The sequence below is a fragment of the Gekko japonicus genome, unplaced genomic scaffold, assembly GCF_001447785.1.
Source record: "Gekko japonicus isolate JY-2015 unplaced genomic scaffold, Gekko_japonicus_V1.1 scaffold536, whole genome shotgun sequence".
NCBI classification, from domain to species: domain Eukaryota; kingdom Metazoa; phylum Chordata; class Lepidosauria; order Squamata; family Gekkonidae; genus Gekko; species Gekko japonicus.
In genome coordinates this window covers 355,328-368,770 of record NW_015176467.1, presented here as the reverse complement: position 1 = coordinate 368,770, position 13,443 = coordinate 355,328, and the positions used below count along the sequence as shown (strand labels likewise).

The following is a 13,443-nucleotide window of genomic DNA, read 5'->3' as shown; positions in this document are numbered from 1 at the left end:
CTCTTTCCCCTTCCCCTTCGGAACATTAAGAAAGCCCTGCTGTGTGACGATAAGAAATTTACAACATTACCACCAAACACCCTCTCTTTTTTCTTTTCTTTTCTTTTCTTGCTTTCAAGTCACAATTGACTTATGGTGACCCCTCATGAGGTTTTCAAGGCAAGAAACCGTTCAGAGGTGGTTTTCGATCGCCTGCCTCTGCATAGCAACCCTGGACTTCCGGGGGGGGGATCCTCCCAATCAAATATTAACCAGGGGTGACCCTGCTTAGCTTCTGACATTTGACACGACTGGGCTACACTGAGCCACCCAGGACAGGGCAAGAGATGAGCAGAGGTAGTTTGTGATCGCCTGCCTCTGCATAGCAACCCTGGACTTCCTTGGTGGTCTCCAATCCAAGCAGAGGCGGTCTTCTGAGAGCTGATGAGCTCAGATTAGCCTGGGCCATCCAGGATGGGGCAAGAGGCGTTCAGAGATGCTTTGTCACTGCTTGCCTCTGCACAGCGACCCTGGACTTCCTTGGTGGTCTCCCATCCAAGTACTAACCAGGCATGACCCTGCTTAGCTTCTGAGATCTGGTGAGATGGGGCCAGTCTGGGCTATCCGAGTAACTGATTATACATGTCTCCAATTTCCTCCCATCTTATCGGTATGCAGAGGTGTGTGGGGGGGGTCAGAAGCATATCGGCTAGCCCCAGGGATAATTTAGTAGAAAAAGAGGTGCAGGAGCTCATTAGCATAACTCATTAGCATAACTTATTTGCATATGCCACGCCCCCTGACATCACCGGAAGTGTGTCAGAAGGCAACACCCACCGCTCAGGCTCCACTGGACTGTTTGGGATTGCTATCTATTGGGGGGGGGGAACGTGCAGATCTGTTCTTGCAGAGGAGGGAGAGCTTGTACCTGAATAAAACTTGGGCCAGGGAGCCAGGGGGGGCTCTGCAGCTTACCTGGCTGCTTCTTGCTCTGACTGAGGGCTGCTGGGAGCAGGGGGTGGGGCTTGTTGCATGTGCCCACCCCCTGGGCTCCTTACTGCCGGAGCTCTGCTCCTGTGCACTCCTGCAGGAAATGACCCCTGGAGCCTAGCCCTACTGTCCACTCCGTCCCTGTTTCTACACACACAGCATATTAAGCCTACTACCTATCCAAGCTGTGATCCGGGTCACCCACCAACAGATCCCACCTGTGTACAACCTGTGTACAACCTGTACCTGCATAAGCCCCCTAGTCCTCCTGCATGCACAGGTTTTATTTCTGTTCAAACCCCCACACACCCCCTGCATGTGGAAGCGCTTGCTACTGAAATGCTTGCTCCTTGCAGAGCTCCACCGCGCGTTGTGCCGATGTCCGCATTCAGGCACAAGCCTGTTCATTCTCCAGCGCGTGCCAACGCCGTCTGCCCTGGGCTTGGGAATTTCCTGTCTCAAAGACACATCGGGACGAGGGCGCAGACCTCCGAATGGGAAGGACCAAATTCGTTCCAGATGTGGGTACTTGTTAGCGCCGTCCCCGCCCATTCCTTCAACGTCGCTACGCCCTCACAGAGGCAGGTGAGAGGACAACTGCAGGGTTTCGCTGGGGTGAACAGGCAAGAGGGGAAGCCTCCCCCACCAAAAAAAGAGGAACGCCACGAGCAACATCTAAAACTGCCAAGAACTGATGGGAGTCCCTGATAGTTCTCGCTTGCTAATCAGAGGAACAAGGAGAAGACGGTTTGTCGGCACAGCGGAAGAAACCTCAGATTTCCAAGAATGGCCCGAGGTACCAACTCATTTTGGCAAACCGACTGTGTAAAGCTGCAACTACTGGATTTACGCTCCTGTACCGCTTCCAGTAAGACTCAAGGACTCCTCACCGTTTTATGCATCAGAGACAAGGGGGGAAAAGCTAAGATCTTCCCATTTAGACAGACTTAACGTTTTTATTAATGTGGTTATTCTCTAAATGATCCTTAATCTCTAAATGTCATTTAAACGCAGGCATTCTCCATTAATTGCAATCAGTTTCTAATTAAGGCGACTGTGGAGGAATCCCGGACTGTCTCATTGGGGAATACCTGCCATGGCTGAGCATTGATTAACAGTTAAGTCTGTCTGCGAGACACAGACAGACAGATAAACCGAGATGGATTAGCCAGGTCTGACAGTACACCTTTTTTTTTTTAAGTGTTATCTATAACAGTGACTGGAACATGACCAAACACAACTGTTGTTAACAAAGCAGGCATTGTAAATAGATCCCTGATAATTAGGGAGCTTGCCTGTACGATGCCCATCCCACTGGGGGAAAGGAATCTGCGGGTCTGCCGTGGGGAACTGGCTCCCTGGGGTGTGGTGTAAGCGAGTCACAAGGGGAAGCAGGAAGAGAATAATGATCAGGACGGCAAACCAGGTCTGATCTCACCGGGGCACACCCAGCAGAGAGCCACTCAGCTTTACAAGGACTCTTTTGTTTGGAGTGGCACTTGGGAGACAGCAAAGTCAGGAAGAGAAGCCGGAACTGTCCCTCTTGGCCCTAAGAACATCAGAAGAGCCCTGCTGGATCAGGCCAGTGGTCCATCTAGTCCAGCATCCCGTCTCACACAGTGGCCAACTAGTTCCTCTGGAGGTTCATCAAGAGGGCAGAGAGGCCGAGGCCTTCATAAGAACATCAGAAGAGCCCTGCTGGATCAGGCCAGTGGTCCATCTAGTCCAGCATCCCGTCTCACACAGTGGCCAACTAGTTCCTCTGGAGGTTCATCAAGAGGGCAGAGAGGCCGAGGCCTTCATAAGAACATCAGAAGAGCCCTGCTGGATCAGGCCAGTGGTCCATCTAGTCCAGCATCCCGTCTCACACAGTGGCCAACTAGTTCCTCTGGAGGTTCATCAAGAGGGCAGAGAGGCCGAGGCCTTCATAAGAACATCAGAAGAGCCCTGCTGGATCAGGCCAGTGGTCCATCTAGTCCAGCATCCCGTCTCACACAGTGGCCAACTAGTTCCTCTGGAGGTTCATCAAGAGGGCAGAGAGGCCGAGGCCTTCATAAGAACATCAGAAGAGCCCTGCTGGATCAGGCCAGTGGTCCATCTAGTCCAGCATCCCGTCTCACACAGTGGCCAACTAGTTCCTCTGGAGGTTCATCAAGAGGGCAGAGAGGCCGAGGCCTTCATAAGAACATCAGAAGAGCCCTGCTGGATCAGGCCAGTGGTCCATCTAGTCCAGCATCCCGTCTCACACAGTGGCCAACTAGTTCCTCTGGAGGTTCATCAAGAGGGCAGAGAGGCCGAGGCCTTCATAAGAACATCAGAAGAGCCCTGCTGGATCAGGCCAGTGGTCCATCTAGTCCAGCATCCCGTCTCACACAGTGGCCAACTAGTTCCTCTGGAGGTTCATCAAGAGGGCAGAGAGGCCGAGGCCTTCATAAGAACATCAGAAGAGCCCTGCTGGATCAGGCCAGTGGTCCATCTAGTCCAGCATCCCGTCTCACACAGTGGCCAACTAGTTCCTCTGGAGGTTCATCAAGAGGGCAGAGAGGCCGAGGCCTTCATAAGAACATCAGAAGAGCCCTGCTGGATCAGGCCAGTGGTCCATCTAGTCCAGCATCCCGTCTCACACAGTGGCCAACTAGTTCCTCTGGAGGTTCATCAAGAGGGCAGAGAGGCCGAGGCCTTCATAAGAACATCAGAAGAGCCCTGCTGGATCAGGCCAGTGGTCCATCTAGTCCAGCATCCTGTCTCACACAGTGACCAACTGGTTCCTCTAGAGGGCCAACAACAGGACATAGGGGCTGAGGCCCGTAGCTACCACAGGGACAGGGCCCGGTTTCCCAGCAGTTTTTACGGGGCCCCTTCCTGAGCCTCGGCTCCCCTTCCCCACCTCCCCCCCCATTGCCTATCAGCCTGTCGGCAGGGAGGACAAGGTCAGTGGTTTCAGAGGAGGCGGAGGCACCAGTAGCAGCAGTGGTGGGGAGGCTGGGCTGAGAGAGCCACCCGGGCAGGAAGCGAGCGTGAACGGTGAGGGGAGACACCTACATCTCGAGCTCCCACCAAACGCTCGCCGTGCTGCCCGCCAGCAGCAGGTAAAGCCCAGCCAGATGAGGCAAGGAGGCAGGTGGGCGCCTTCTCCGGCCCCGGTCAGGTGTGCCAAGATACCCTCAAATGCATGAAGTAGCCCATACGTGGCACCTTCATTTCCAGCCTTGCCAGAGCATACCTTGGGAGAGAGCTGGGAGTGGAGTTCATGCTGCCCCTGGCGCTGCACCGTGGGAAGAGGCACTGCAGCTCTTTGGGGAGGGAGGGAGCCGGACCCGGACACTCCGCAGGGAAGGCCTGCCCTTGTGGGGGGGGGAGAGAAGAGGGAGGGAAGCTGCGGCCACTGCAGTCCTTGCCCTGGAGCCTTTGAGTTAATTCGCTGGCACTCCCCTCGGCCCCCTTCCCAAGAAGTCCTTCGCTACAGGGCTCCTTCTAAGTATCCATTTCCCCCAGGGGAACTGCTGGACCTCCTGACGGCACCTGGTATTTTTGGCCACTGTGTTACACAGAGTGTGGGACTGGATGGGCCATTGGCCTGACCCGACATTGGCTTCTCTTTATGTTCTCCTTATTTCTGTAGTCTGGAGATAAGCTGTGATTCCAGGGGATCCCCAGATCCCACCTGGAGGCTGTGGAAACTCGAGCTGCAGTGTTAGAAGAGTCAAACAACAAATATATACACTGCAAAAACCTTATTTATAAGTTAAAGTGTTCTGTATGTTCCATCTTATAAAGTGCATTGTGTATTACTGACGTTTGCTGCTGGTCCTGCTGGAGGCAGCCTTGAGAAAGACAGGAGCGCTCCGTCTATGATTGTCACCTCCTTAATGGGCCTTTTGTAGGACCAGCAACAAACGTCAATTTAAACTTCAACGTAACCACAAAAGGAAACTTTCCCCCTTTAGAAGACTTTCAAGCAAGGAGAAGCGGGTGCACAATTCTAGAAACTCCCGCTGGGGTTGGTTGTGTAAAAAGGATGTAAATTGACTGGCAGTTATTAGATTGTACAAACTGATTATTATTGTTGATATTGCATGTAATGAATATATATACCGGTTTTAGAATATTATGCATAATACACAATGCACTTTATAAGATGGAACATATAGAACACTTGAAATTATAAGGTTTTTGCAGTGTATATATTTGTTATTTGACCCACCTGGAGGCTGGAAGCTAACCAGGGGGCAGCCAAGAAAGGGACCACCAAGGAAGTCCTGGGTTCCGACGCAGAGGCAGGCCATGGCAAACCGCCTCTGAACACCTCTCGCCTTGAAAACCCTACGGAGGTCACTATAACTCAGCTGTGACTTGACAGGAGCGACAACCACGAAAGTCCACAACGACCACATTGCTCAATATTGGGGATAGATTTATAAATGCAAAGAGTGGAAAATGCAATACGCATGCAATCTGTGCAGACTGGCGTGAGTTCCCCCATTTTGGGGAGGGGGGGGAGCCTGAAGTTACTTGGCAAGTTAAGACCTGAAGAGAAAGTTTAGAAGCGGGTTCAATGATAAGACGTCTGAGAACCGCTGGCTTCGGTGGGCCCTCCAGGTGGGCCCACTGTGGGGTTCCATACAGATGTGCCCCCAAAACCAAGACCTTTCCCCCAGGACTGACAGCCACGTCTCTTTCTAATCTTGGGTAGGAAGACAAAGGCCGTGCCATGATCCATCTCCGCTTCCCGACAATATGTAATATGAGGGAAAGTGGACTAACAAAAGCCTTAAAAAAACACATTCTCTAGGCGTGGGAAGGACATCAATTACACGTTGCTGACATCTCGGCGCTTTTACAGTAAATCACGGTGCTTCTTATTCCCAAGGGCTCTGTGGTGGTTCGGCAGTCGAAAAAAAGAGTCTGTGCTAAGAAAAATCTAAGGTTGTCTGTGACGTGATTAAGCAGCAGTTTTATGGAGCAAGGAAATCAATTCCCTGATGTTTCACAAATATGCCCCCCCCCAAAAAAAACCCAAACCCCTAAGAAGCAAACGAAAACGTTCTACTAGATGATGAGATCTAGATCAATGCTCCCTCTACGCTGTGGAGTCTTGTGAGCAAAAATTCTACTTTGTGAGCTACTGGCATTCAAGTTGCGAGCCAGAGATTTGGCTGCTGCACACATTAGTTTGCTCTGGAGCCCTCCTTCCTGAGCTGAGACAAAAATGTGTGAGCCGGGGGCTAAAGAACTGTGAGCTGGCCCACACTAACTCAGCTTAGAGGGAAACACTGATCTAGACGGGCAGCCATGCTAGTCCGTCTGTAGCAGAAGAAAAGAACAAGAATTCAGTAGCACCTTAAAGGCTGACAAAAATTTGTGGCAGGGCACGCGCTTTTGTGAGTCACTGCTCACTTCACTCACAAACGGTCACACCCTGCCACATATTCTGTTAGTCTTTAAAGATGTTACTGGACTCACGCTCTTTTCTGCTTCTTCAGACCTGAATTTTCTTCCCTCTGGCGGTGAGCACCCTTTGCTCTGTCCCCCAAGAAACTATGTATTCAGAAGCACCAAACTTAACTAATGAGGCTTCTTCACATTTGGGGCTCCCTTCTGGGCACTGATACTAAAGTGTGACTGCTGCCCTTAAGGAGTAATGGACCCTTAATCCCAAGCAATTGACGCCTCATTAATGAGGCGCAAAGGAAAACACCGCCTTCCTAACTGTTGGGTATTACAAGTTGAAAACACTCAGTATATCTGGGGTTAAATGTTTGTTTATGTTACTCACAGGAAGTCACATGTTTCTCATGTAACCAATGTTTTTTAGCTGTAGGATGGCCCGGGAATTTTCTCCCTGATCTAGGGATTTGATTGGGACTAAAGTGTCAAGGTGTATTACCATTTTATGGCTTCTCTTCCCATCTTTGTTTGCTGTTCTGAAGAAGAAGTAAGAGTAGCCATAATCTCTCTACTAGTTTTGTCTTTGTAAAGTAAGGATGTAACGGATTTAGCTCTGTTGTTATTTTCATCCCAGTTACCCTTCCCCATGCTAGACTTTAGTAAAAACTTTATATTTTAATCACCCATGGACTCTCAGTCTGAATTATTTTACTCAGGTTCTGCTGGGCTGTATTATCTCTGCTAAATACCATTTTTTTCAATATCTCACTATCACCCAACACTGACCTTGCTGACTTCTACCGAGCTTCGAGACACGCGGCCTGAACTCCTGGTCTGCCTCGGTTACAAGAATCATTATCTGTTCTGTTCTGACCTGGATGCCCCGGGGCTAGTCTGACCTCCTCAGAGCTCAGAAGCTAAGCAGGGTCGGCCCTGGATAGTAGTTGGATGGGAGACGGCCAAGGAAGTCCGGGGTTGCTACGTAGAGGCAGGCAATGGCAAACCACCTCTGAACGCCTGTTGCCCTGTCCTGGATGGACCAGGCTGGCCCAATCTTATCAGAGCACAGACTCTAAGCAGGGTTGGCCCTAGTGAGTACTTGGATGGTGCTTGACAATCCAGATACAGAAATAACTGAACTAGTAGCAAAGTTTCTCTGCAGTGCCATGGTCCTACGGCCTGATGAGAGATATTATGAATTAGGTATTATGATGACGTTACTCTCCGATGTTACTTTGCAATTTTAATTTTACTCTGCATGGTTTTGTATTTAGATTACTGTATCTTTATTTATATGCCAATAAAAGGCTTTGGGTTGATTGAGTACTTAGATGGGAGACCAAGAAGAAGGCCACACAGACAGGCTATGCACAGACAGGCAATGGCAAGCCACCTCTATTAGCCACAAGGTATAGAAGGAACACTCTGTCTGGGGCAAGTGATGCTCTGCATTCTTGGTGCTTGGGGGGGGGGGGACACAATAGGAGGGATAGTGGGAGGGCTTCTGATCTGACCCCACTGGTGGACCTCCTGATGGCACCTGGATTTTGGCCACTGTGTGACACAGAGTGTTGGACTGGATGGGCCATTGGCCTGATCCAACATTGGCTTCTCTTATGTTCTTATGTCTGGGGCAAGGGATGCTCTGTATTCTTGGTGCTTGGGGGGGGGGCAACAGCGGGAGGGCTTCTGGAGTTCTGGTCCCACTGGTGGACCTCCTGATGGCACCTGGATTTTGGCCACTGTGTGACGCAGAGTGTTGGACTGGATGGGCCACTGGCCTGATCCAACATGGCTTCCCTTATGTTCTCTGCCCATATTATAAGGTGGCGTGTAATAAGATCACTCCGTCGACTGAAAAAATCCCAGGCCTCCCTGAAAAAGCTCAACTCGAGTTTCTTCTATCTGACAGAAATCCCAAGATCACCTACCAAGTAGCCAGTTCCTGTATGGCGATGCCCAGGTTATGGTAATGTTATGGTAGTCAGGTAGTTACGGTAGTTAGACGTTAGATTAAATTTTAGTCTTTTAATGTTTTATTGATGTTGTTTAAAATTTTGGAATATTGTAAAGGTGTACTTCTTTTTTTACAGTCTAAGGACTGTAACAACAAACCGAACTGAACTGAGCCACCTCTGCTCATTTCTTGCCTTGAAAACTGTACGGGGTCACCATAAGTTGGTCACAACTTGGCGGCACTTTCCACAGCATCATACAAAGGGCTGTGTCAAATCACAGGACAATCCTAGGCACAGTTACCACTGGGCTTAGACTGGACTAACTCCGCAAAGGACTGCCCTGTCAGACAACTCCACAAAAAGCTGTCAAGGAACTTGGAAGTTTTGAAGCGGGCTTCTCTAAAGGTTCTCTTTACTTTTGACCCTTGTACCACGGATCATGAGAAACGCCTCTGCAGGACTGTCCATTATGTGAAACAATGACCCATCCACGTGTGTGTGTGTGTGTGTGTGTGTAAGTGCCATCAAGTTGCTTACGACTTATGGCGATCCTATGAATTAATGACCGCACCCCCCCACAATGCCCTACTGTTAACAGTGCTCAATGCTCCCTCTAAACTGTGGGGTCTTGTGAGCAAAAATTCTACTTTGTGAGCTACTGGCGTTAAAGTTGTGAGCGAGCGATTTGGCTACTGCATAGATTAGTTTGCTCTGGAGCCCTCCCTTCCTGAGCGAAGATACGACAAAAATGTGTGAGCCGGAGGCTAAAAAAACTGTGAGCTAACTCACACTAACTCAGCTTAGAGGGAACACTGGTGCTCAGGTCTTGCAAACCAGGAGCTTAGTCCACCGAGTCAGATTTTAATTACGCAAGGGGGAAGGGACATAATAGGGATGGGGGGCTCCTCCCAGGGACGTTATTGTCCTGAACCATGTGGGCTCAGCTTTACAGAAATTTCTGTGGAGAGGTGCCCCAGGAAACCAAGGTCCCTGGCCGTAACCACACTGCTCAGGTATTAGATGAACTGGGTCTCCAAGTCATGAGTCCCAATAAAATCATCAAGGGTTACCAAGTCCCCCTTAATGGATTAGGGACATTATTTCTAAACCCTGCTACTGGAACAACGAGGCTCACTCAGCAAGAGATCTCTTTGTGTTGGGTTAAGGGCTTCTGTACAGGTGAGGATTGGGCTCGGGTATTTGGGGGAGACATCGGCTCAGACATCTGTACACGTTTCAGCACCACGGATCAACAGCACCAGACTCTAGACAGCAAACCGAGAACAGAATACTCACTCCGTGGCTCCCGCGGTCCATCCACTGTCACCTTGATAGCTCTGTGGTACGTAGCAACTTGGGGGGGGTTCGTGAGGACTGTTATCGTCAAAGTAAAGCTCTTTCCTACAAGGGAGGGTGAAAAGAGGAGGGGGTGGGGAGAAGAAGAGGAATGACTATGAGAATACAGTCGCACGTTTTCTCAAGAGAGAAAGAATTGCAATACACACACACACACCAAACTTAAAACTTCAAGCCTGAATGGAACACAGGCACATATTTCGCCTGAACGGACCACAGGCTTCTGTTTCATTCTGACACTTGGAACCTGGCCAAGTATTGCGAATTTAACATTTCTTGTTATATTATATGACAGAACGGTGGGGAAATAATTAGAGGCTCCACGGAGGCAGTGCCTCTGAACATCAAATCCATAACCCCCTTACGGCTTTGGGACAGGACACGGGGCAACGTCGCAGGAGACGACAGCTTCTGGAACCAGAACAAGACAGGTTCCTTATTGTTGGGTATTACAAGTTGAAAACACTCAGTATATCTGGGGTTAAATGTTTGTTTATGTTACTCACAGGAAGTCACATGTTTCTCATGTAACTAATGTTCTTTAGCTGTAGGATGCCCGGGAATTTTCTCCCTGATCTAGTAATTCGATTGGGACTAAAGTGTCAAGGTGTATTAGCATTTCATGGCTTCTCATCCCATCTTTCTTTGGTGTTCTGAAGAAGAAGAGTAGAAATAATCTCTCTCTTCTCGTTTTGTCTTTGTAGAGTAAGGATGTAGCCGATTGAGCTCTGTTGTTATTTTCATCCCGGTTACCCTTCCCATGCTAGAATTTACTAAAAACTTTATATTTTAATCACACATGGACTCTGAATCTGAATTATTTTATTCCGGGACTGCTGGACTATCTTATCTTTGCTAAATACCATTTTTTCAATATCTCACTATCACCCAACACTTATCCACCAAAAGTATGGAGAGCTGACGTGGTGTAGTGGATAAAGGGGTAGACTAGGACCCCTCGCTCCCTGGGTTCGAATCCCCACCTCTGCCATGAAAGCCCACTGGGTGACCTCGGCTCCGTCAAAAATTAGGCCCTGCCTGGCCTACTCTCACAGGGTTTTTGTTGTGAGAGAACGGAGGCAGGTAGAAAGACTTTCTAAGTGGCTTTGAGTCCCAACCCGGGATACAAATAAACAAATGCAAATGTCAGCCCCGCCTTGGGTACAGGAAGCTGGCTGCGTGGACCAGCTGAGCGCTAATTCTGGAAGAACCGCTTATCTTTGCAGAGAGCAAGATGGCCGACATTGTGGCACCTGACCCCTGACATCAGAGTCCTTTGGGTGTGAATGAATGCCTTCCTGGGATGTTTCAGCTCCCCTTGAACAGTTTAGCTCCCCTTGAAGGATCTGGCATGAAACTAAGCCAGGAATGCAAAAAGGAAACACCGGGGAAACCGACAGGCCTCTCTGCCCTTTGACTACACAGATGAGGGTGCAGGGGACGCTCGACAGAGTGGCGTGAGGAAAGTTTGCCTCAGCCAGAGCAAGACAGAGAAGCTCCAGAAGGGGAAACCCGGGAGGAAGACCCGACATGGCATCCCTCGAAAAACTGCTCTAGAGAAGCAGAAAGGGGGTGATTCAGGAGGCCAACGAGTAGCAAAGTTCTGTGACCAGGAGAATAGGTGTCTCCTCTGGTTTCTTTTCTCCCTGCTACTGAAAGAAAGTCTCAGCATCCGTAATCAGTGTCTGAGAACCAGGGTTCCCTCTAAGCTGAGTTAGTGTGAGCTAGCTCAGAGTTTTTTAGCTTCCGGCTCACAGTTTTGTCTTGACTCAGGAAGGAGGGCTCCAGTGCAAACCAATGTATGCAGTAGCCAAATCACTCGCTCACAACATTAATGCCAGTAGCTCACAAAGTAGAACTTTTTGCTCACAGGACTCCATAGCTTAGAGGGAGCATTACTGAGAACCAGCATGGTGTGGCAGTTAAAGGGTGGGACTAGGAACTGGAAAATCGACACTCAAATCCCTATGGTGCCATGGAAGCTTGCTGGGTGACCCTGAGCCAATCACACACTCTTATCCTGACCTGCCTCACAGGGTTGTTGTGGAGATAAAATGGAGGAGACAAGTGTGATCTCTTCTCCCATTGGGGAGAAAGGTACAATATAAATTTTAAAAAATGAAACAGATGCATGTAGTTTCTTCTTGACCAAAACACTGAGTACAGAAAACAAACAAGCACTGTATAAATAACACAGAGTGCACAACGGTCATGCAAAGGAAATTTATATAATAACAAAAATAGTGAAGGATTTTTCCTACATATACATGATTTAAGTCTTCTGTACATCATCAGTACTTGATGAAGGTGATATTTACCTTTTGGTACCTTTTGGTTTTGTTTATTGTTTATTGTTAATATTGATAATAATGATTTGGATTTTACTTACAATTCTAGTAGTTTGAACTCTTTGAAGAAGAACCCTCGAAACGAAGATCAAAATCCGGAGTCTTCGTCAACTACTTATGAACTTATGTATACTATGTATGGGCTTGCACATTTTATGATGTAATCTTGCTTTACTGATATATGTGGTCCCTTGTTATTTTTGTTAATCTTGCTTTTGTTATAAATTTCCTTTGCATGACCTCTGTGCACTCCATGGTCTGCGTTAGTTATACAGTGCTTGTTTGTCTTCTGTTTCTTCTTGACCCCCATCTCCCCCCCCAAAAAAATTGTCTCACACGGGCCAGATTCTAGACTGGAAACTCCTCCGGGAGGAAAGAACCTTCTGTCACGTCACATGAATGGAGCTCTAATGGTAATATTCTGTAAGTATATCTTTGCAGCGCAAGCCAAGTGTGGAAACAGCCAGCATGATGTAGCATTTAGAGTGTCAGCCTTGGAGGGGACGCAGCCTTCGAACCCCCCACTTTTCTGGGTGACCTTGGGCCCTTTGCTTTATTGTGAGGACAAAATGGAGGACGGAAGAACAAGGTCGTAAAGCGGCTTTGGGTCTCCACTGGGGAGAAAAGCAGGACATGAAATAAATAAATCCCTGCCGCCTTGTGTTCCACAGGCAGTCTCAGCTCTGTACTGCGGCCCATTTCCTCCACATCACCATTTCTGCTTCAAGAGGAACAAGCAACGTCTGGATTTTGGTCCAATCAACTTTAATAGAGGCAGGGGTCTTTTCCTGCGGGAGTGCACAGGAGCGGAGCTCCGGCAGTAAAGAGCCCAGGGGGCGGGCACATGCAACAAGCCCCACCCCCTGCTCCCAGCAGCCCTCAGTCAGAGCAAGAAGCAGCCAGGTAAGTTGCAGAGCTCCCCCCCCATCCACTCGGTCCAAAACAGTCCAGTGGCACCTTTAAGACCAAGTTTTATTCAGGTACAAGCTTTCCCTCCTCTGCGAAGACAGATCTGCACGTTCCTCCCCCACCCCCCCAATAGCTAGCAATCCAAAAAAGTCCAGTGGAGCCTGAGCGGTGGGTGTTGCCTTCTGACATACTTCCGGTGATGTCAGGGGGTGTGGCATATGCAAATATGTTATGCTAATGAGCTCCTGCACCTCTTTTTCTACAAAATGACCCCTGCTTCCCCCCCAATAGCTAGCAATCCAAAAAAGTCCAGTGGAGCCTGAGCGGTGGGTGTTGCCTTCTGACATACTTCCGGTGATGTCAGGGGGTGTGGCATATGCAAATATGTTATGCTAATGAGCTCCTGCACCTCTTTTTCTACGAAATGACACCTGAATAGAGGGGCTCTCTTCTGCCAACACAGGCGCTAACCAGGGCTAGCCATCGGTGTGTGTGTTAAATGCCATCAAGTCAGG

At 49.1% G+C, this 13,443-nt stretch overlaps 1 protein-coding gene across 1 annotated transcript in view; it reads right to left on the bottom strand.

Annotated features, from left to right (window-relative positions):
* The window catches only part of RUNX2 (runt-related transcription factor 2), a 191,704-nt gene that overhangs the window by 143,981 nt on the left and 34,280 nt on the right, over nt 1–13,443 (bottom strand). Inside the window, exon 3 of the mRNA XM_015427098.1 lies at nt 9,612–9,716. Within this exon, the coding sequence (XP_015282584.1) occupies nt 9,612–9,716 (105 nt within the window). The remainder of the gene's footprint in view (nt 1–9,611; nt 9,717–13,443) is intronic.